Here is a 25,355-nt window from a genome sequence, read left to right as displayed (position 1 = left end):
GTAAAAGGTGACCTTTGATTTTGCTTACATTACAGAATCAATCATTGATCTACATGTTTTTATATTTTTTTCATTTTTATTTTCAATCAGAAAAAAACCCAGCCAAGTTGTAAAGCATATTTTTTTCTTCAATGACCCCTATATATAAACCCCCTACCCTTTCACAAAGGTTTCATATTCACATTCAAGCCTTAATATTCTTTCTCTCTCACGCATACACATACATAAATCCTTAAGTTTTCATACATTATTACAAGATGGTTATAGAGATTGAGAAACCATCATCAGTTAGATTATCAAAAGTTGCAATTTCGAAAACACATGGGGAAGATTCTCCATATTTTGCGGGTTGGAAAGCTTACGATGAAAACCCTTACGATGAAGTCCATAACCAGTCCGGTGTCATACAAATGGGACTGGCTGAAAATCAAGTAAGGTTTCGAGTTCGAGTCTGTTACCTGGTTATTGCTCGCATGAGTGGTACTAATATTCTTTTCTTTGTTGATCAAAAACAGGTTTCATTTGATTTATTGGAAAAGTACTTGGAAGAGCATCATGAAGCATCTAGTTGGGGTAAAGGAGCACCTGGTTTTAGAGAAAATGCTTTGTTTCAAGACTATCATGGTCTTAAATCTTTCAGACAGGTACCGTCTTTTGTTGAATTGAAACCCAGCATTGTTGTTTCAACACGTGTGTTTATGTATGGTACTAAAACATGTTTGGTTTTTTTGCATATAGGCAATGGCAAATTTCATGGAGCAAATTAGAGGGGGAAAAGTTAAATTTGACCCTGATAGAATAGTGTTAACTGCTGGTGCAACTGCAGCTAATGAGCTATTGACATTCATTTTGGCTGATCCTGGTGATGCTTTGCTGGTTCCAACTCCATACTATCCAGGGTATGAGCTCGAGTTTTGTCGCTCAATTCTATCGAAAACTATTATTCATGAAAGCCTTTGAATGTGTTTAAACAAGTAAAACCTTAGAAGTAACAAGTTTACGCATGATTGGAATCAATCCCATCACCTTAGGGGTAAAAGGGAAGGGACAGGGAGGGGCTTTAACCACTTTCAATCACCCAAAAAAGTTAATATATGATAAAATTATGATTTATAATTTGGCCCCTTCAAAAAAATTAAATTTTTAATTTAATCTTTTTGAAAATCATAAATATATAAATCAGTACCACAATGAAATTATATTTTAACTTTCATAAAAATATATAACTAGAGCTTTTGACCCTAACATTATTTCGGTTTCTTTTTCAGATTTGACAGAGATTTGAGGTGGAGGACCGGTGTGAAAATTGTCCCAATTCATTGCAATAGTTCAAACAATTTCCAAATTACACCCCAAGCTCTGGAAGCTGCATACCAAAGTGCAGAATCCATGGACTTAAAAGTAAGGGGAATTCTCATAACAAACCCCTCGAACCCTTTAGGTTCGACCATCCAATCCTCGATCCTCAATGACATCCTAGATTTCGCCGTACATAAAAACATCCACTTAGTCTCCGACGAAATCTATTCCGGCTCAACATTCTCACCGTCGGAATTCGTTAGCATCGCCGAAATCCTCCGTAACCGTAACTACAAAGACGCTGAACGTGTTCACATCGTTTACAGCCTATCTAAAGACCTCGGCCTCCCCGGTTTTCGAGTCGGTACGATATATTCCTACAACGACGACGTTGTTACAACCGCCCGACGGATGTCGAGTTTCACCTTGATTTCATCTCAAACACAACACCTCTTGGCTTGCATGTTATCCAACCATGAATTCACCCAAAACTACATAAAACAAACCGTGAAAGGCTCAACAAACGTTACGACATGATCATTCAAGGGCTTAAAAAAGCTGGGATCGAATGCTTGAAAGGCAATGCTGGGTTATTTTGTTGGATGAATTTGAGTCCATTATTGAATGAACCAACACGACAAGGTGAATTGGAGCTTTGGAACATTATATTAAACCAAGTGAAGCTTAATATCTCACCAGGATCCTCATGCCATTGTAGTGAACCAGGGTGGTTCAGGGTTTGTTTTGCTAATATGAGTGAACAAACATTAAGGGTTGCATTGCAAAGAATACATAAATTCATGGAACAAAGGAAGGTTTGTTCAGTGAACCGGTAGCTTCTTTTTTGAGATTCTTTGGACGAAATTGAATTCGTTTGAAGAATTGGGGTTTTGGGTCGTTAAAAAATGTAAAGTTTCATACATATATATGCGTGTGTATGTATGTAAGTTGTTAATGTTTTATGTTTAGGTGTAAGTGATTATATCCTTTGTTTTCTTGCTTATGGGTTTGTAAGCAAGTTCTTAGAAATTCTTCCATTTATTTTTTATTTGGAAGAACTTTCTGTCGTTGTTTTCTCTTTTCACCTAAACTGGTTTTATTAAGTTATAATGTTATATATTATTATATTGCCTTTGATTACTTTAGGTCTAATTCTGGTTTTAGTCCCTCTATTATGTTGAAATTTAATCCCTCTAATTTTATAATGTTATTTATCAATCCAAATTGATAACACCATTATTTAGAATTATTCAGTTACACAATCAAGACCATAAGAAAATCTAATCAACTATATTTAACAATAATAAATTTACATATTTACTGTTATTCAATCATACTATCAATGCCATGTAAAAATTCAATTAGCCCATATTCAACCAACAATCAATGTACATCTTTTAAAAAAATATCTCTGTCATCACTTAAAGAGAATCAGCTAACCGTGTTATATAAATTTGGCACTACAGATAAAATTAAAGTAAGTGAGATTAACTTGTAAATTTCAACATAGCAAAGGGAGTAAAACTTGAATTAGACCATTAATTTATGATGTATTTGACTGTTCTTATTTAATTCAAGCAACGCAAGAATTATTATTTTTCTTTAATAATATTGGATACAATTACCAACCAAGAAAATAAGTCAATTCATAAGGCTCCACGTTGTCATGAAATTATGATAATGCAAAAATGGTGGAAGGTCAAATAATTCAAAGAAAATAGTTGGTAATTAAAAAATAAATTTTATTTTTAGGATGCGTCTGATACATCATTAAAAAATTTTATTTCATTGAAAATAAAAATTTTAATATTTAACTTTGTACTTAATATAAAATTTTTAATGATATATTAGTAGATACTATTTATCACTTTTCAAAATCTTATTATTGAAATAAATTATTTCCTCATTTTATTAAAAATTAATAAATCATTTTAATAAGCAAATAAAGAGTATTCATATGTCAAATTATGATCTTTTCCATTAATGTTGTTTTGTGATTGGGTTGTTTTATCAAAGTCTCGATTTATATATTATATATATGGGATCTTTCTTTGTTTTAAGGTGACATGTGTGTTCTGTGATAGAGTTATTAACAAACAAGTAACATGATCTAATTGGTCTAGATATAACGTTATGATGTGTATAAAGACTCTTCGAATTGGATAAGATGGTTAGTGATCGGAGCTCACTTAATTTGGTGATGGTTGATATAGATAGATTGTATGAATTTATTAAGTGAGATGTCTACCCTTCAATTAAAGGGTTGATTCCACGAAATGTCTCGATATTAAAAAAGTTCTAACGAAAAAATTACATAAAATATTCACGAAATATAATATCATGTACTTTAATTTGACATAATTCGGTTTTTTATTATTAACTTCGGTCAAAATCATAATTAGGATTTCTTTTTAAAAATTCAAGTGATGGTATGGGAATTATTTGTGGCACACATTTCAACCCCATGCAAATATGCATATTTATACATACGAAGTGACATCTTTCATAATTTCTTAAATGTAAACATTAATTCAATAAAGTATTTTACTTCTAAAATTTGTCAAAATCAGGAGGAAATTGCATGGGTTTTACAGCTAATCATTTTAGAACATGGCCGTCCAAAATATCATTGATTCTAACAAGTTTTTTTTAGGTATTATGGAGAGATTTATACTAATAATTATATTATATTTATTGTTTTTATTTAAAATAAAAAATTAATTAATGTACATTAGATTAAAAATAAATTAGTTATTTTTAAAAAAAAATTATCTATTTGTACTATTGAAAATTGACATGTTTAACAAAATAATTAAATAATGACATGACATATGTACGTCATGTTAACAAATAAAAATCAACTTTCAAAAGTAAAAATAAATAAAAATTTTAAGAGAAAAAATAAAATACAAGCTGACATTTAATGAGAAATTTTTAAGTACTTTTACCCTTTTTTTCAAACAAATAATCATTAATCATTGTTGTTATCCACTTTTTTTGTGTTTATTTACTCTGATTTGATTTTAATTGTATATATTATGCTTTTAGGCTGTCTAATCTATTGAGCATTTCACTTGAGCAAATCCCATAAATTATCAGATTTATTAGTTGGCTTATCATTCTCCACAATATTCTCTTCAAATATATTTTTTTTGTATTTTACTATTTTTTATGGTGGCTTGAAATATCATAATGAATAAAGTAATTAAATTTGAATAAAATTTTGAGTTTGAGAATTATAAATGAAGAATATAATACTAGTATTTGGATCGAGAATCGATTGATTTAAATAAAAAAATCGAATTGACTTCTGCGTGAATCGCTTAAAACTAATAAAAATGATAATAAATGCTAATTTTTAAAATTATATAAAATAATTTAGCTTAATTTGACATTTGATTTGCTTTCTTTTAATTGAAATAATAATAAAAAATACTAATTTATAAAATCATATAAAATAACTTTTTGTAATTTTATTTCCTTCCATGGGGCCAACACATATTTCAGTCGATCCAATCAAATGTCATACTCAAATTAACACTAAGCTGGATTAAGTCGTACTAATTAATAATTAAAATAGATACTTTATTATAAATCCAATTGCATGGCATGCATGTACAATGATATGTAATTATTAGCTTGATAAGATATTATATTCTATTCAAATTAATATTAATTAAACTAAACACCTAACAAAACGGTCCATTAATAGACTTAATCACACCAACAAAAAATTAGTATTTAGGGGAAAAACTGCCGAGATTATTGGTATGATTATATATCAAATCTATCTATTACTATGAGTGATTAGACCTTGTTTTTGTTATTAATGTATTCATATCAAACATCTTATCCATAACTAACGCTTCAATGTGTTATATTCTAAAGCTATAGTTTATCATAGATAAATTAAAATTGATAGGATTGTTTGCACAAATTAAGCATCAATTTTATCAACTTTAATAATAGACGTTTACGGATGAAATCGAGTAGTACTAGAGGTTAAATTTAAATTATAATTTTTAAAAATTAGCTTTTAACATTTATAATATTGTGTGATTTAGTCTTGTTTTTTTTTGCAGTTTTAACTTTTCTAGAATATTAAGAGTTAATTTTAGAAGAATGAGAAAAGATAAAATTTATCATCTTTTGGTGTTTCCATATTTTTATATATATATATGTTAAATCAAATTTAGCTTATAAATTTTTTTTAGCTTTTTAGGTGAAGGAGACACAAAGAAAAGCAAAATTGTAAAAAAGACTAAATTACACAATGCGTAAATATTGAGGGTTAAAATTGTTATTGTGTCGATTTTAAAAGCTACCACTATTGACCAACTGGTGACCAAAAAAGACAAAATTTAAATAATTGGGTGGTCTTTTCGTAACCTTTCATAGTTAGGTGACAAAAAAGAAATTTACTAGTAGTTGGATGACTACTACTATAATTTACCCTTACATGTATTATAAAACCTACTGTTATTTATTTAAATTATTTAAATCCATAATTTCTTAAAACAAGATAATCTAAGTTAACGATTAAGTCTTAGCTCAATTGACATAGGTACTGTTTTCAATGTAGGAAGATGTATTATCCTCCTATTTATGGGTTGGAGAGGGACTATGAATAATTCTAGACATTGTATTAAAAAAACAAAATATAATTAGAACTTATAATGAGATTATTAAAAAAAAATCTAAGTTATCTAATGAGAATGCTACATGCATTCTAAAATTTCAATTTTTAAAAAAAAAAAACTTTTTATTGGTTAGCTGAATTGTTTATCAAAAGCCTCCAACTAATAGCTAAATCATTACTTATGAAAACAAAACTTTCTATTTTAACATGAAATTGTATTGATTTACATGTTGTACGCATCAATCCAATAAATTATAAATACTCTCCATTACAATTGGTTTTTAATCAAAAGTTAAATATTTCTCATCTTTGAATTTTTGTATGTGCATATATATTCCAATTGCTCCACCACAACGCACAAAGATGAGTGGATCCTCAAATTAATGTGGGAATATATATTAATTACAAGTTTCTTTGTATTATTAGATGTTTTGAATGTATTGCAGATTCGATTATGACATGATTTTTTATTATAATTTTGATTCGATAGTTTTCCCGACATTAGGGGGAGAGTAATTTGAACCAGAAATTCAATAAGAATAACTCATTATAAGTTAACTATTAGATGTACTTACAAACTTAATGAGAATAACCAAGTGTTATATACCATCTAATATTTTAATTTGAATCAAAGTCCCAGTAGGACAATCAATTAGAATAAATAATAAATTGATCGGTTTCAAAGATGAAAATTCTTCTAGATGGTCATATAGTGGAGGCGGGTGCTCTAGAAGAGACCCAAGACATAACTAATAAGTAAAACTTCAGAGGATATTCGGGTACCTGAAGCTGAAGATTACAATTGTGAAAATAAGAGATTTCGATAAGTTATGTCAATTCGAGAAAATGTGGAACCGAATAATAAAAGTGGTTGACAATGATTTTGCATACAATATTATTATTGAAATAATGAAATAAATTGAGGATTTTGAATAAATCTATTGAGAAACATATATATGGAATAAATTGATCGAAATAGAAAGACACAACTCAATTACAATTAAATTCGTAGAGCTTTTGGACCAGTAGTTCAAATATCTAAAGGTATAAAGCCAGTGAAGGTGCAGTTGAAATAGAAATATGAAGTTTTTCGCTAAATCCTAGCATTGATTATGAAAAGATATAATATTCTTTTATAGTGGATACAATAACCTTTAGATATATTATTTTGACAATTCATAAAAGATTTAACTTGCGTCTAATAGTTGTTGTTACAACCTTTTATGAACCACTATATAGTAAAGTTTATATTAAAATCTTTGAAGGATTTAGGATACTAGAAGCATATTAAAATTCTCAAGAAATTTTTCATTTATATAAATTGAAATAATTTGAACATATGTAATAAATTTGACTTAATAAATAGTAGTGAAAGGAGGATTGTAAAATGATCCAAAATATCTATTTGTGTTTTTATAAAAGAATTATGATTAAAGTTTGTTATGATTATTTTTGAATCTTTTGAAGAGATCAAAATATATTTCTCCCAAATTTCCCTCACCCATGACTTTTAAAAGAATAATAATATAAATGCTTAGCAATACATTCAAATAGTCATTTGAAAAACTAGTATTCAAGATTGAATACGTAGACGAGAAAGTATGTGATGTTTTCATGAGGGGGAGTAAATACATGTTGTACTCATTTTCCCTTAACCGATGTTTTGTCCCATTGGGTTTTCTTGGTAAGGTTTTTAATGAGGCAGTATATTATGCGTATTATAAACGTGTACTCTTTTTCTTTCATTAGGTTTTTATCCCACAAGGTTTATCCTAATAAGGTTTTAATGAGACACATTATCTACCAATAGACATTCAAAGAGGAGTATTATGAATATCTTATTAAGTGGATGTCCATCATGATCAAGATAAAGTTTTAATGTACTTTAAATTTTAATAGTTATTAGAATTAGATCTCTGCTTCTTTTATACTTCTTATGTCTATAAATTGAAACTTTGATGAAGTATCATAATCATCCATTTGATCAATAAAGTACATTCTCTATTACTTTCATTTTTTTTTGTTCTTTATTCTCTCAATCTCTCTTTATTTTATAACAATTTTTAATTTTTTGTTTTTATTTTTATTTTTCCTAAAATATATTTTTAATTTTTAAAAACATGTTAAGAAAATTAAAATTCCAAAAAGGGCGAAAAGTCTAAAACTACTTACAAAATTAAAAAGAAAAAAAAGAGAGCATAGCAGTGTATTGACAAAAAATCCCACGATTTCCATCGGTCAAAAAGTAAACCAGCTGGCTAAGCATGAAATACCTGATTTTATCAAAGCCGCCGTGATCAACCGCGTGGCGGAGTAAGACGATCATTACCATTCGATATTGCCACGCTAGCATCATGATTCATGATGGAATAAAATAATATCTGGTTAATATAAGCTATAAGTATTAATACTCTTTGGAGATTTGAAATTTAGTCCCTGATATTTATTTTAAGGAATTTAACTCTCTACTTTTAAAATTTAAAAATACAAGTTCAATTATAATATTGTTAAAATTTTTTTGTTAAATTCAAATTAATTATTACGTTTTTTTTTTGTTATATGACTATAAAAAAGGAAGCTAGGAAATTTTATTGGGGGATAGAAATAAAGAATAATTTGAGGGTAAAATGTGAATTTACCTTTATACTAATTACAATATTACAAAATCTAAAAGGGTAATGTAGCAATCTTCTCATTCTAGGAAGCCAATCTCATTGCCTTCCCTCTCTTAGTGTCTCTTTTATTACTAAGTGAATATTTTTTTATAAAGTCACACATACAAATTTACCCGAAAATCTTTGAAAGTTTAACAAATTGACTTAAATTTTGAATAATAAAAAGACTAAATTCTTAAAAGTAAAAGTGAAAAGACTAAATTCAAATGTGTGAAAAGTCGAAAGACTTCGAACACATTTTAACCATAATAATTATATTTCTTTTCGATCTCCTACTCGAGATCTCCATAAGAAGGTTGAAAAAACAGGCATTTTGATTGCGTAATCTGCGCTTCCATGGACCCAATGGTCCACATTTGATCGCAATCCCATCACCATAAGAAAGTTGAATTGATGTTGTTATTATTATAAACCTTTTTTTTTTTTAAGAATTATGGGTTTTTTTTTTATAAAATCTTTAGAATTACTTATAATCTATTTTTAATATTTAAATAATAGGATAAACATATTTTAACGTGCTCTAACCCATATTTTCCTAAATTGATAATAATATCGATGTCAACCAAGCTAAAGCTTAATCGACAACATCAAGAGATATTGTTTTTAGGCTTAAGCAAAGTAATAACTATGAACAACATCAAGAGATAAGTAGGGGCTTTGACTCTCCAAAAAAAATGATGGAGTTGTTGGGGTGAAGTTTAATCTCTATAAAAATTACAAAATTATAAGTTAATATAATGAGAAAAATACATTTTATTCTCAAATTTTTATAATTCAATTTTGATCTCTAAACAAAATTTCTAACTTCACCCTTAGAATACTGATGAATTTAGGTAACAAAATTGCTTATTTAGATATTGTTTATGTATTTTTATTAAGTTGTGTTTGAAATATTTTGTATTTAAATAAACTTTGAATAGTTAATAATTTATAGGGTAAATTATATTATGGGTCACTCAAATATGGTCTTTTTTTTTTATAAAATAGTTACTTAATTATCCAACTTTGTCTTTTTTGGTCACTAACTAACTGGCTAGTGTAAAAATAGAAACACCCAAAAATCTAATATAGTTGAGTGACAAAAAAGACAAAATTGAATAATTAAGTGACGATTTTATAATTTTTCGTAGTTAAGTGACAAAAGAAAATACAATTAAGTGAGTATTAATATGATTTATCCTAATTTATATTGTAAGCCATTTGCTGGTTGGTTTTGGTATTATATTCATATTGTAAGCCATATTATTCATGAGGGTGTCATGTCAAAGATGTGCTGCAATTACATGGTACAATTGAAATTGATATTTGATATTACTTTCCAAAGTCCAAACACATTATCCCCAACAATATAGCATCAAATCCAATCATTCAACTATTTTGCAATAATGGTACCTTTTTGCCATCAATGTGATGTGGAAATCGACCCCTAGGTTGAAAAATAAGAATTCATTTTTTTATATAAAAATTTATAGATATTAAGATTGGATAATTTTCTTTATGTATTTATTATTATTGTCTATAGTTTTCGCGAGAATATATATTTTGTTCATGGCAACCAACTCAGTTGATTGAGTTACTACGAGATTATAATTTGAAATTGTCTTTATTGGATACTAATAAGTACATTTTTTAGATATTTGAATCTAAGCGTACTTTCTAGAATTTGATTCAATATATTTAACCGTGAGTACATAATCTGAAATTGTTCTTTTTGATTACCCACAAATGGGTTTCTAGTGATTCAAATCCATATCCTCTAATACAAAGAAGTGAACTCCGTAGAAAAATGTGGGTCGTTACAATTCTATGAATATCCAAAGAGGACACAATTCTAAATTATGTACTCACGTAACAACTAGACCTGCTCATGGGTCGGGCCACTCGGCCTGCCCGAAATGTGGGAGGGTTTAGGCAAAAATATAGGCCCGAAAAATAGGCTTGAACAAAAAAAAACCCGTTTAAAAAATGGCCGGGCCTCGGGTAAGACATTTTTCGGCCCAGACCAGGCCCAGTCTGACCCGAATTCATTAAAGGACAAAAAAATCTACTTTTTATTTTTTAATATTATTTTCTTGTTGTTTTCTCCCTATTTTACGACCATTTTACTATTATACTGCTACTATTTTGTTGTTATTATTTAGATATTGTATAAAACTTATTTTATTGTTAATTTTATTATTATTTTAAAGATGTTTGTTAATTTTGTTATTATTTTAGAGGTATTTGCTTGTTAAGTTGCATCTATCTTAGTGTTATTTAAGTATACATATTTTTAAATTTTATTTTCAATTTGTTGGGAAATATTTATTTTGATGTTTTTAGTATTTTTGATGTATTATATATATTTTAAAATTATACAAAAAAATATAAAAATTAATATGGCGGGCCGGGTCAAGCTCGGGTTTTAGCCTCTTTATCCGGGTAGGGCTTGGGCAAAATTTTAGACCCATTTTTAGGTTGGGCCCGAGCCTAGCAAAATGGCCTAAATTTTTAGTTGAGCCCGACCCGATCCATGCACACCTCTAGTAACAACCAAAGAGGACACAATTCTGACACCCATCAATTGGATGAATTGCCTTGGTTTTGGGTCGTGACACTTATCAACAATTTAAGTTTTCAATCTGATTTTTTTAGTTATCTCAAATCCAAGTCACTTCAGGTTTTGATTATTTTGAGGTTGGATAACTTTTAGCCAATGTCATTTGGATGAAACCGGCAGATTGGATCGAGAATTGGTTGGGTACTAGTTCGGAAGGTGTTTTTGAACCGATTAGATCGGGGTCCACTCGAACCAACGGTTAAACAAAGTTTTTTTAATTTTTAATAAATTTTTAATCGAATCGGTTGAACCAATCGAACTAATGATGTAATCAATACGACCACCAATTCGATTTAAAAAAAAAAAACATCACTTTTAGCTCAAGCCAATTTTGAGTTTGGACCTTAATGATCAAAATCAGGTTATCGGTTTGAATTTTCGAGTTTTGATCATAATTCACAAATCTACTATTAAATTAGTGACCCTATAAAATAGTTTAAGACCCCAAAAAATGGGCCTTTCTTTTGTCACTGCAGCTTACAACCTTGAATTATGGGCTGTTAAAAGGCTTTTGTTCAATAGGGAAGGAGACCGGTGCTTATGAATCATAAAGCCCAATTTTGTGCCCAATAGCCTTTTGCAAGAGCATCTATTGGGACCCACTGATTTGAATTGAATTTTGGACAGAATATTTTATATTTAATTACATTTTATAATTATTATAAATATGTATAAATACTACATAAAATTTTAATTTTTAAAAAATAAACATGGTATTTGTTTGAGAATAAATATGTTAAGTTTTTATCATTTTAGAAATAATCTATTAAAATTTTAAAATTTTTTATATTTATTAATAAGAAGTCTCTAAGAAAGGTAATTAAAAACCCATCCTGTTTTAGTGTAAAAAATAATTTAACATTTTTCGGGGGTTGCCAGGGTGTATTTGGTTCTGTTTTTGGATAAAAATTGAATTAAATCGTTTCTTTCGATTTTTTATTTTTGAATTCCAAATTGTAAAAAATCAAAATATCCAAATCGATAATTACGTTTTAATTCGATTTGGAGTTTGTTTGTCAAAAAACAATATTAACATAATTTATTTTTCACAGCAATCATAATACATAATCTAAATTCATTTATACATTTATCAATTGACTTAAATAGTTAAATTAATATTATAATAATTCAAAAGATAAATTTTTTATAAGAAAATCATTTTAGTTATTAAGTTGATAAATATTTCAAAGTTGTTAAAAGAAAATGTAAACATAAATCATTCATGCACAGAATGTTTTACTATGTTGTTTCTTTTATTAATTGCTAGTTTTAATTAATTATAATCGAGTGATTGCAATATGCCATATAATCAGTTAAATTCGTAAACTATCAAGTATATATAATTGTCTGTTTGTGAATAATTATTTCTTATATAAACAAACATTTCTAAAATTAAGATTATACTTCTAATTATTATACATAATAATTGGGTCAAATGAATTAGTCAATTTACTATTCTATTAGAATGGTTCTTATAAATATGTTTTTCTTTTCATTCAATTTGATTTGGATATAATGGGTTACGTGTGAGAAAATCAAATTCAAAACCGAATTGTGAGGTTCGGGTGATAACAACAACCCGAAATCGAACCAAATGCACTGGTTCAAATTGTTTTTTCAATTTCCTTGCTCAGCCTTACGTGTTGCGGTGTTTTCACTTTTACTAGATTTTCGAGTTGTCTCGATTACTATACCTCAAATTCGTCATTGATGTTTTCGACCGATTCTGTTTTTGGTCCCTACTTTTTAAATTGATATAATAATACATTTAGTTCTCAATATTTACATATTTCATCAACTTAGCTGTGACTCTAAATAATTCAATAAATTTAACTCTTCACTTTTAAAAATTCTATCGGTTTAAAAGAAATCGTTCACTATCACTAGCATTTCCCACCGTCCACAACATAAAAAGATTTCCCTCCAACGACAATTCCTTCATTGTCTCTAGCTAATTCTAGGGTTTATTATAGGCAAAACCCTCACTTTATAATTCCGAGTGAATGATTAATAATCTCCGATTAATAATTTTAATGTATTTATAATTCCGATTTACGATGAGAATGTGTTTGCGAACTAAATTGATAAAATTGATAAATATGAGACGTTTAATTTGTTGAATTATTTAGAATTGAGACCAAATTGATAGAATGTCTAAATATTTATGACTAAATATACTATCACACCAGTTAAAAAGGACACTGTTAACAATTTAATAGAAGTTGGGCAATTGAAAACCTTATTGGCGAAATTGAAAGTTTTTATAGTTCGGTAACCAAAACAGAAATACACTAATGTTTAGGTGACTAATAATATAATTTACCCTAAAATTCAACGAAATTGCAAAATGACCCCTCAAAATTACATAAAATAAAAAACAGAACCTCCAATAAAAGCCCAAAAACAGGCCATTAGCTAACGAATCCATTGATCCCAAAAAGCTCGCTCTTCTTCCTTTTGTAAGCGGCGCCGGCAAGAAGCTAAGGCCAGTCCACCTCGGATCTATCGTCTCTGCCTTCCATCGATAACAAGCTATCTTTCATGTTTCACTTCTTCTTTCATCAAAGGTAAGATTCAATTCGTTTGCTTAGATCTGTAATTCATTTGATTTTCAAACCATCTCAGTACTTTTATCATGTTATTCCCAGATCCATTGATTTTCATGGCTGATCACTGTTCCATCTCTTTATTTCCACTTTTTATTGGTTCATATGTTTATTTTTAGGGTTTCAATTAGCTTATTTCATGTTCGATATAATTGCACGACTTCTTCTTCTTCTTCTTTTAAATTAGTCAAAATACGCCTGTAATCCCTATTTTAGGCAAAGTTTGATATCTAATTTAAATCCTCTTGCATTTGCTAATTAAAAATCGGTTTAAATTGTTGATACTGCTAATATATATTTTTTTGGGGTCAAAATTTGCTTATTATCAGGTCCTCTTACTTTTTCAAATTAAAAATTCTAGTCCAGTTATTGATTAAGATAGTGTTTATTGATTAAAATTTGCTTCTGAAGATGGTATGAATGATTGCGTGGTATGTTAATGGCAAATTTTGATGGAAAATACTTACTTTTTAAGTAGAAATCTAAATCTCAAATTTCATTCAAACACAGGATCGATGGCTTAATTTGACTTTTTCTTTATGGTTTTCTGAATTCAGAGGGAGATGATTTATTGTTTAATTTTTGAACTTTCATATATGGTGCAGATTTTGATGGCGTCAAAATTGCAGCAGTTGCAATCTCAGGCGTGCCAAGCTTCAAAGTTTGTGGTGAAGCACGGAACTGCTTACTACAAGCAGTTGTTGGAGCAGAACAAGCAATACATTCAAGACCCGCCGACAGTGGAGAAGTGCAACGAGTTGGCTAAGCAACTCTTTTACACTCGCCTTGCTAGGTATTTGCTACTTGCTTTTAGTCATTTGCTCCTCTTTTTCTGCTATGTTGCTGTGTCGCTGATTCTTATTTTTCTGTGTTGTTGAAATGTGTTGATACTTTTTGCTTGTATTGTCTAGTTAGTGGATTTCCATGCATCTAAATTGACTAATATATGTAGGTTAGTATGTTATTTATGTTTTGTACTTAAATTAATCATATAAAGCAACTTTTCGAGCAAGGGTATCATGTATTTAAATGTCAAATGTTTTGTTTGTAAAGCTCCCATAACAAAAGGATTGAAGTATGCTTTATCTAGCAGACTAAAATATCAGCTGCCAAATATAGTGAAGGAAATATGTTATAATTAGTCCAAGTCATCAGTCAAGTTGATTCAAAGTGAATGAAGTTCTTACTAACTTCATTTGTGACAAGTGAAATCTTGCAGCGGTAATATTTTTGGCCATACTGTTGTACATGTTCACTGCTACCTAAAATATATACACACACATCTGGTTGATTTTAGAAGAATTGGACAAACTGATGGTGCTTGCTTCTTTTTAGATGTTACTTGGGGCATGTCAATGATAATCCCTTGTGCTTTGCCATTGTTTCTTACTGCGGCTGCCCAATTACTTGCATCTATTGTATTGTGTTCATGATTTTATCGTATTTCCATATTTATCTTGCATTATTAATGAATTATACAGTTTAGTACACTGTTATTCCTGGTTTTGTTTGAGTTACAAAGTGCCCGGGATTAGGATACTGGTCTATGGTAAAGATGAGTTTCATTTGCATGCTAATAGGAAGGTTTTGTAGGCCATTGTAAGAGAACATTTACTTAGATTTATTGTAAGGAAGTGAAATTCTTGCTGTTGAAATTCTCGAAGCACCCATGTCCGACACTTGTGTCTTATACATAGGTATTGTGATATGGCCTCCAAGAACCCTCTAAATAAATAGAAAAACTTGTAAAAATTTGACCATACCCGTGTTGGATGAATACCTATGAGGAAAAGAAAAATGAATGAACCATTTTCTAGAGATTCTCAAGATAAATGTCATTTTGTTACAATGTGGTTGGGTTGCTTTCTGGGTCGATGATAACTGTGATTATTTGCAATTTCCTTGTTACATGCTGTCTCAAATTTGGAGGCAGTAATACTGTCTAAAAATTGGAATTACGAGTGTGTATCTAAATAACCCCTTTCGATACAATTTTTTGCAGTATCCCAGGTCGTACAGAGTCATTCTGGAAGGAGCTCGATTATGTCAAACAACTATGGAAGAACAGGAAAGAGCTGAAGGTCGAAGATGCCGGTATTGCCGCTTTGTTTGGAATGGAGTGCTTTGCATGGTATTGCGCAGGTGAGATAGTGGGAAGGGGTTTTACTTTCACCGGTTACTATGTTTAAGGGGAGTTTGGATGTTTTTTCGCCATTGCACGATTGAATTACGGCCACACTGGATGTGCATTTTTGTTGTTTTTAGAGATTTTTGAAGCTGAGAAATCAGTGAATTAACACTCGGTATAGCCTGAATAAGTTGTTATAGTTGAAAGTTGAAACGGCTTAGGTTGATAATAAGCCCTTGCTATTGTTTCATTATCTTTACAGAATTTAATGCACCCCGAAGGTTGATAACGGTGCAAATTACTCATCTCCACTAACCTTTCATATTGTTTCTACCGCACCTGTTGCCCAGCCTTGACGGTTCAATCGAGAATTGGTCCAGTGGTTCAATATTTCACGTAGAATAATATAATTTTTGGCCTGAACTTGGCCAGGTTTACTTTGATACATATATTTTTTGATCCGCTTACATTTGAATTTGAAAACTAGGTTTATTTTTATCACTAAACTTGAAAAATATAAAAGTATGATGATGTGGCATAAATTTCAAATGATGATATGGTAATATCTTAAAGTATCATATTTGGTAATGTGGTTGGTGTTATTGAAATAGGGTTGTTGATCGGATGGATAGAAAATTGATCAATATAATATTTTGAACAAAAGGGTTGAATCAATTGACTCAAAATTTGCTTGAAATTGGTAAAATTTAAAAACCAAAACAAAAATTTGACTAAAAATAGAATAATTTTTTTTTAAATTTTTACAAAGTACTTCTAAGAAACAATGTTAATCTGACCATAATCAATTAAACCGGAAATGTAGGGTTGAATTGAACCAGTAACGGAATGATTAAGTAGGGTTTTTTATTTTATGGGCCGCAATTTGTTGGGTGGCATTTGGTAATGGCACGCCGAAAGTCGTCGCCCCCTGCTTTGTTTACATGTTCCATACGGCCAGCTCATGTGCCCCCCTTTTACCTATAAATGGAGCTGGCCACTTTATTTTTATTCTTATTAATAAATTGTGACATAATTATAATTTGAGTGAAAAAATATAAAAATGTAAAAAAAATTAAAATAATAAAATTAAGACGTTAAAAATCATATTATTTTTGGTTTAAATTTTATTACATGTATAAATAAACACTTTTACAGTAGTATTTTTTTAATTTGCAAAAGGAATAAAATTTTAATAATTTTATAACTGAGTTAAGATTCTTGGTTAACACTGACTCAATTAAATACATAAATGATATTTAGATTATAACACATTCACGATGTGATGTTAAAAGCAAATACAAAAGTATTAAGGTATTAAGAATTATGATGTTTTAGGTTCGAATTTGAGCGATTGTATTTTTTAGATTTTATTTGATTTTAAATAACAAAAGTATTTTCGTAATATTATTTATTATTTTATAAAAAGAAGAGTTTTCGATAATTATTCAATTAAATTGAAATCTGATTGATGGGTGATGTGAAATCAGTCTATACTTTTAACTATATAATATATAGATAGATATATATAAAAATGTTGATATTTTGATTGGAGATTATAATTTTTAGAAGTGACATTGAAAGACTTTTTTTTATTAATTTTTAAAAATCTTTTGGTCAACTAGTTTTTTTAAATTAAATTTAAAGTCTTCATCTACAAGGTGTAAATTGAAATATATATTTTTTCAAACTAAGTTTTGGGTTATGACTTATGAGTTTTTTAATTGTTTTTCTAAAGCAAATTAAAAAAAATGGGGGAAATTTATTTCTTTAATTCCTATTGGAGAATTGAATTTTATTATATACATTGAGAAAAGGTTCTAAGAAGCTGATTGGAGCCTTTCTTGTTTGAATAAGAAAGTACACGGAAATTATGTCAACGAGGCATACCAGTGAAGGTCGTTGGAAAGAAAAATGTTAAATTGTGTAAAAGTTCCTTATACTATTACTTTTTGATGAATTTAGCCCTTTTGCTATTATCTTTTTGATATGTTTCTTAAATTAAAAATAAACCCTTCAAACTCCAAACTAATTAAATTATAGTCTTAAATGCTTAAAAGTGTTTGAATTAATTAACTTTAATATTATAGTAACAAATCGATTGACATAATCAAGGGATAAAAAAATTACTAATTTATTTAATCAATTTCGATGTTTTGAAATTTAAATTTTCAATATTGAAAAAATAAAATTCGAGTAAACAAGCACAATTTGACAAAATTGCAGCTTTAGATCCCGAAATTCATAAAATCCTATGGTTACATCTAAAATTATAGTTTAGACCTTCAAAAAATGCTAAAATTTTAATTTAGTCCTTCTGAAAACCATAAAGATATAATTGAATACAAGAATAAAATTACATTTTAACTCCCATTACAATATATAACTTAATCTCGGCCCCCAAAAGAAATTTCTGGCTTCACCCCTAACTAAAATGAAAGCTCCTTAAAAGTTAAGTGACAAAATTGCAATGATTTTATTTTGGTCCTAAAATGAAAACATCGTAAAAGTTACGTGGCGAAATGGGTAGTTTACCAAAAAGTATATAGTACAGGGACTTATTTATGAAATTTGACCATAAATTGCAAAGGTCGACTTTGTCTCGGTAAGAGATATTAACAAAAAGATGAAAGAAAAAAGACACTGAGAAAAAAGAAAACGGCTGTTCAATTTTCCGGGAAAGTCCAAGTAGGTTCCTATAAAATTCTTCACCTTTATAATATTAATTTCAGTTAATAATTTGTCGATCAAAATCAAATTAAAATCACATTTCCCTTTCCAAGTCTTTTTCTTTTTCGATAAAGGAAAAGAGAATCTTTTTAATCTCTTCCATTCTCCCTTATCATTGAATTATCAGAATACTCTCACCTCAAAAAAAAAAATGCAGAAAATGCTTCATAGGAGCTTCAAAGCAGCCAAATGGTAGATTCTTTTTCGTAATTTTCTTTTTTGTTACAGTTTTTTGATTGAATTTAAGATTGGGTTATTGTTTTTTTGTCCAGCAAAACAGCTTTGAAATTAGCTATACCACGAATAAAGCTGATGAAGAACAAAAGGGAAGCTCAAGTTAAGCAAATAAAGAGAGAATTAGCTCAATTATTGGAATCAGATCAAGATCAGACGGCTAGAATTCGGGTATCGTTATTAAGTTGTTGAACTAAAGTTTCATAATCATGAATTTTTTGTTTGTAATGTAACAGTGTCAAGAGAGCTAATACAAAATCGACTTTTTCTGGGTTTTTTTTTTTGTTTAGGTGGAGCATGTTGTCAGGGAAGAGAAGACTGTAGAAGCTTATAATCTTCTTGAAATATATTGTGAACTTATCGTTGCACGTATGCCGATGATCGAATCACAGAAGTGTGTAAAACTACTTTGTTTTTTAAAGTATTTCATATTTCGATTTTATTGGATATATATTGCAAATGTTTTGACACATATATAGTAGAGTAGACCTTCATTGTTTGAATCAATTAGACTTGGTGTTTAGAACTCTTTTCTGAGTTCCGGTAATCATCGAGGAAAGTGACATTCGATCCAACGGTTGAAAACTACGATTTTCGACTAAGTAGATTGAGTCCTGCTAGAATTTCGAGAATTGTTTGTTTTACTGAATTGGATTGCTTGTGTTCCTTGATTGGGATCGTGTGTACCAATTCGATAATCGCTCGGGAGATGGCGATTTCTGATAAGTGTGTTTTAACTGACCTGAATTATGCAGAAACTGTCCTATCGACTTGAAGGAAGCAATTTCGAGTGTTGTATTTGCATCCGCAAGGTGTGAAGAGATACCGGAGCTCAAAGATGCCACCAAACATTTTACGGCAAAATACGGGAAAGAATTTACTTCTGCGGCACTTGAACTGCGTCCTAACTGTGGTGTTGCTCGTATGGTAAGTTTATATAGAACATCTAGTGATGAACAAACAATAGTTGAAATGTAAACTGACATTTGATAGTGATAGTATTGATTGATCCATATGTTGTTTCGTTTAGTTGACTGAGAAACTATCGGCCAATGCACCTGATGGTCCAACCAAGCTCAACATTTTGACTGCAATTGCTAAGGAACATAATATTAACTGGGATCCTGCATCATTTGGAGCAAAAGAATCAAAGATTTACGATGACAAGTTGGTAAGCCGACATATAATCATGCCGAGTGTCCTCCTTAGAGAAATATTCAATTCCGAAGTGATTGTATGTTGTTATGGTTTGTCAGAGATCGAGTGATTTGCTGAACAAGTTATGTTCTTTCCATATGAATTTGCTTCTGCAGAATGGACCAAATACTTTTACAGAGGCCGTCAAAGTTTCAGCATATTCTCCTAATATCCAAGTCTCTCCAAGTCATAATGAGCAGAGACCTCCTAGTGTTCAAGTTCCAAATTATGATAAGGGGCCTCCTGGTGTTCAAGATACAAAATACATGGAGAAAAATGACGTGCCTACAAGCTTTTCTGAGTACAGCTCAAGATCATCGCCTAATCCTAAGAATTTTGGTTATTCGATGTCTTCTGGTACTGGAAATCAAGGGTTTATGCATTCATATTCGGGGAACGAGAGTGCCTACTCTTCACCAAGGCAGCATTGGAATATGGAATTCAAGGATGCTACTACTGCTGCTCAGGCAGCTGCAGAATCTGCAGAGCTAGCTAGTATGGCTGCCCGAGCTGCTGCTGAACTTTCAAGCCGTGGAAATTTCTCCCCACGGTATTCAATGTCACCTTCTCATCGTATGAGAGATGAGGAACCATGGAAATATACTGGCTTGGCATCTCAACATGAACATGTTGGCAGGGATCCAGTTAATGTTTCCCTTCATGGAAGGAATTCTAGGAATTATGAACGAGTTGACAGCAATGAACAATATGCCCGAGCAGGAAACGGTGATAAATCTACCAACAGTTCCTTCAAGTCAACTGCATCTTCCTACAATGAAGAAACATCACCCAAAAACCAAACTGCAGATGCATATTCTCGAAGGGACTCGTTTGAAGGCAGGCAGATGGAGCATTTTGCTGATACGAAGAGAAACTCGGGTGAAAATGGAGATCCTCATAATGTTAGGGTCAGGGAACAATCAAGATTTTCTTCTTCTCGTTCTCAATCAAACAGTTTTACTGATGATCATGATGTTGTCTCTGATTCAAACTGGCTGAAATCAGAAAATTATAAGAGAAACTCTGGTGCAAGCAGGATGCCATTTGTGAATGAACTGCATGATTCAAAAAACTCCGATTTTTCTGATTATCAAGAAGTAAGGATCAGGAAGCAATCAAGTCATTCTTCTTCAAGTACTTTTTCTGATGATAATGATGTCGGACCGAACTTAAACCGTCATGATGATTCTTTTATTCGCCATGATAAAGGAAGTCTTCAAAGGAGCACGAAAAAAACAACAGATTCTTATGACAATGTCTCAGCAGTTTTTGACAATTATGGATCAGATAATAATGAAGATCATTTCAATTTGGAGGAAGAGCATGAGGTACATGAATTCGTATCTCCTGTTCAAAGATCACCTACTCGTCCATTAAGAACAAAGACCTTTCCAGAATCACATGTTTTCTCAGAGCAGCGGGCATCTCCTATCTTCTTTGAACGTTCAATGAGCCCTTCAGTTCCTTCATATGAAGATGACTTGCCTGCTACTTTTGATGATAATGGACCTAGTTCGGAAGATGACGAAGAGAAAGACAAATCTAAGGTTGTTAGGAGCACCAATCCTAGTTTAGGTAGTAATGATTCTAGTCTGGAAGAAAGTATGGGATTGAACTTTGGAAAATTGACAGGTGGTCTTCGAAATAAGGGTTATAGGCGTCCACCATTTCCACTCGGCAGTGCTATATCCTCTGTAGAGGTAGCCGATGATGCGTCTACTAGAATTAACCAGTCGTCCCCTCGTGCAGCTGTGGAGGCTTCAGAGCCATATGGTAAGAAAGGGAGTGATGAAGTGAACAGAAAACTTAGCATGACAGCATCAGGCACTCACGACGATTCTAGCGATGATGACAATGAGGAAGAGCGACCAATACTGTCTTTTAGTAGCACTCGAGACCAATACAACAAAAGATCAAGCTTAAGAGTCTCTGTCCCATATTTTGGTTCAAGAAATAGTGATTCTGATGAAGACCTTCCTAAAACAAGTTTAAAGGCTCATTCAAACACGGGTTTTTCTCGAAGAACGAAGGCCTCTCCTTCGAACTCACAACGAAACTCCAATCTTCAATCTACCGTTTCTTCTGAGCCAAAAGTAGTTTCTGACTACTCCTCAAGGAGCTCAAATGCTAACGAGTCTTTACCAAAGACACAGCCTCAAAAAACGAATTCGGGTCACTCAGTAAGTTTTCAGAATCCTGAGTTGGCATCACAAGCGACTTCAAGGCCAGTTTCAGAGACCAAAAGGTCTTCATCTGATATAACTTTGAAGTCATCTGCTTCTGTTCCAAAGATTATATCATCAGCTAGTGCCAAAAGTTTGAAGTCTCAAACTTCCACCGGCGAGGGCCAATCTAAACAAAATGCTAGTCATGTTCATCCAAAGCTTCCTGATATCGATATCTTGACTGCACACTTCAATTCTCTCAGACAGAATCGCCAATGAATATAGGTTCTTTTCGAGTTCTTACACAATGTGTTGCTTTTTTAACTGTTATTTGTGTTGTGCATATGTTCACACAGGTCCTTTTTTGAGGTTATAATATAACCTGTCGAACTAGAGTCGAAAACATTATTTGTTTATTGATTGTTTCACATAAGCTTCTTCGATTTGGAACTTGCTGTAATGCATTAAAACTGTTCTTTTGGAGAATGAAGAGTGAAATAAGATTCTTCGGTTTTTTTGTCGAATGTGTTTCATTGGTCTTGTATGGATTGCAGATGCTACTCATCGCTCAATGTATGGATTGTTGATACACTTTCGATTCTGTGAACCTTTTCGATCAATCTCCATGGTTGAAAAGTTAAGGAATAATATACGAGCCTATTGATACAAAGATTGGTGGAAGGATGCCGAAAGCCTAACGAGGATGATGAGTGTCAGCATAATATTTAAAGGCACCGAAAGGAGATGGTGAGAACGGACTATTTATATCTGAATCATGAAAAGCATCTTAACCCATGCATTTGGACGTGATTGGAGGATGTGTTGTCTTGTTAAACAATCCTCACATAATTCTTGATGAGATTGGAGCATGCAAAATTTTACAGGTTAAGCATTATAGATATATGATTATACTTTTGTTTAGTAAGCTAGTGGTCTATTATATTCCACAATAACTATTTGATACAAATTCGATTTAACCCAAATTTATATAAAAAATCAACAATTCAGCTTGAAAATGAGTCAAATTTATCCAAATTTTAAGTGTTAAAATCCGAATAAAAAAATCCAAAATGACCCGACAAGTACAACTCGTCCAAACAGTGAAATAGAAAATAACATTCTAGATTTTTACATATTTTTGTTTTTAATATACAAAAGTAAGGCCAAATATATCATATCAGTAAAAAGATTAAAAATAAAATCTATTTTTTAGACAATTTTTCAAGTAAAGGAGTCCCTAATGAACAAAACAAAAAAAAAAATTCCTACGATACCGTTTTCATTGATTTGTTGCAATAAGTAATCACCTCCTTCAAATTCTCATCACGCTCTTCAGCATTCATGGCACTATATGAATGATCCGGGGAAGGCAAACCCCTCGGTGAGTTGATAGACACCACCTTTGACGCTGTCGCTGTCGCAGCCGCCGAATTCTCCTTGCTTCTTAGGGGGGCGAAACATCTGCAAGCCAGTTTCATACTCTTCCATATACTCCAATGCTCACTTCTCTTAGACTCTAAATGAGTGACAGACATAACTAGAACAGTGGGATAATGGTGAAAACAACAGACAAGACGGTATAATATGTTGTTTTAAGGTTGTTGGCAATGGCTTTATATCAATGGAACACAACGTGGACTTTCTTCGTGGGGTAATAATATAATTCTGTGTGTCTTTTTTCTAAGGTTGTTTTTGAAGATTAATGCAAAAAATTAAATGATGTTTATTAATATTTTGGCAATATTGCAGATTTACACGTTTATAGGCTATAAATTTGGACGTTACCATTTATTGATTTGCTTATTTACTAAACTTGGCTTTATTTTTCACTAATTTTTTGTCTCATTAATTGTGTTTCCATGTTTTGTTCCTTTTTGACAACTATTTTTCTTAGTAGACTGTATTTCCTATGTTTTTCTTTGTACGTTAATGGTTGGATTGATTCAATCGGTAGAATAAAACGCGATATAATACAAATCATTGTGAAACCAAAAAAAAAAAGAAGAAGAAGAAATTAAGATAAAAATGATTGTTTATTCAATTGAATCGGTTTATGAATTTTTATTTTATTGGTGTTGAATCAACCAATCAATTGTGGTTTGATTGATTTAATCATTGATCCAATTTTTACAATATTAACATTTTGACTAATAAAGGGTATGATATAAAATTAAGCTCAATTTGGTTGCTTTATTCAATCTAGACCTGTCCATGGGTCGGGCGCCCGGCCCGGCCCGACGGCCCGCCCGAAATATGGGAGGGTTCGGTAAAAATATAGGCCCGAAATATGGGCTTGGGCAAAAAAATGAGGCCCGTTTAAAAAACGGTCCGGGCCTTGGGCACCACTTTTTTAGACCGGGCCCGGCCCGACCCGAATATAATAAATATATATTTTTTATTTTTATTTTTTATTTTTTAATTTTAAAATACTTTTAAAATAATTTTATTTTTATTTTTTATTTTTAAAATAATTTTTTAATGTTTATTTAAAAATGGGCCGGGCCGGGCCAGGTTGGGCTCAGGCTTATGATATTTTTTCCGGGCCAGGCCTGGGCAAAATTTCAGGCCCATATTTTGGGCCGGGACTGGCCCAGGCCTAGGAGGCGGGCCAAAAAAATTTTCGGGCCCGACCCAGCCCACGGATAGGTCTAATTCAATCTATTTAGTAAGTTTGAGTTCAAATATTAAAATTTGCGTAAACCTTTTTCTTTTAAAGCTAAACATATTCGTAAGGGTTATTTGTTAAATTCGAGTTCAAATTTCAGCATCTATAAATATTTTCCTTGATCAAGACAAACTTTTTTGTTCTTTTAGTCAATGAAGTTTTGACATTGTCGATAAAAATTAAGGTTCTGATACCATAAGGCTTTAGCGTTCAGAGTAGAGTGCGAACCTGAGTGCGAACCTATGAAAGTTATGTATAAACTAAATAGTTAGTTACTTTAAATCATTCAATTTAGTGCTTTGTGATGGTTGATTCTTATTGGAATTGTTGATATCAATGATCTTGCAATCGGACCAGATCAACCGATTGAATTGAGAATTGATGGATGTACAAGTCCAAAAACCATCATCGAATCGGCTCT

The 25,355-nt window shown here is 31.0% G+C and overlaps 3 protein-coding genes across 4 annotated transcripts; all 3 read left to right on the top strand.

Annotated features, from left to right (window-relative positions):
* The first annotated feature begins 257 nt into the window (after nucleotides 1–257).
* LOC107932215 (1-aminocyclopropane-1-carboxylate synthase 7) lies at nucleotides 258–2,180 on the top strand. Its single transcript, XM_016864176.2, is given in 5 exon segments — nucleotides 258–431; nucleotides 516–644; nucleotides 739–899; nucleotides 1,269–1,798; nucleotides 1,801–2,180. Coding segments are annotated over 5 exon segments (1,329 nt in total). The 3' UTR covers nucleotides 2,136–2,180.
* An 11,422-nt stretch (nucleotides 2,181–13,602) lies between these two features.
* On the top strand, nucleotides 13,603–16,244 carry LOC121219216 (uncharacterized). The gene is made up of 3 exons (XM_041096972.1): nucleotides 13,603–13,779; nucleotides 14,424–14,611; nucleotides 15,821–16,244. Exons 2-3 carry the CDS (start codon nucleotides 14,430–14,432, stop codon nucleotides 16,005–16,007), a joined length of 369 nt encoding a protein of 122 aa, XP_040952906.1. The 5' UTR covers nucleotides 13,603–13,779; nucleotides 14,424–14,429; the 3' UTR covers nucleotides 16,008–16,244.
* Nucleotides 16,245–18,539: 2,295 nt separating this feature from the next.
* Nucleotides 18,540–23,404, top strand: LOC107932270 (uncharacterized). Of its 2 annotated transcripts, XM_016864240.2 has the most exons (7): nucleotides 18,582–18,865; nucleotides 18,946–19,078; nucleotides 19,198–19,301; nucleotides 19,663–19,834; nucleotides 19,938–20,078; nucleotides 20,221–22,554; nucleotides 22,824–23,404. In XM_016864240.2, the coding sequence occupies exons 1-6, from the start codon at nucleotides 18,825–18,827 to the stop codon at nucleotides 22,546–22,548; spliced, it is 2,919 nt and encodes a 972-aa protein (XP_016719729.2). In that variant the 5' UTR covers nucleotides 18,582–18,824; the 3' UTR covers nucleotides 22,549–22,554; nucleotides 22,824–23,404. The 2 variants fall into 2 exon arrangements, with proteins under 2 accessions (XP_016719728.2, XP_016719729.2); XM_016864239.2 differs by lacking the exon at nucleotides 22,824–23,404 and having other exon boundaries at nucleotides 18,540–18,865; nucleotides 20,221–22,793.
* The last annotated feature ends 1,951 nt before the right edge of the window (nucleotides 23,405–25,355 follow it).

The sequence above is a fragment of the Gossypium hirsutum genome, chromosome D07 (assembly GCF_007990345.1).
Source record: "Gossypium hirsutum isolate 1008001.06 chromosome D07, Gossypium_hirsutum_v2.1, whole genome shotgun sequence".
Classification (NCBI taxonomy): domain Eukaryota; kingdom Viridiplantae; phylum Streptophyta; class Magnoliopsida; order Malvales; family Malvaceae; genus Gossypium; species Gossypium hirsutum.
This window is presented reverse-complemented; position numbering and strand designations above follow the sequence as displayed.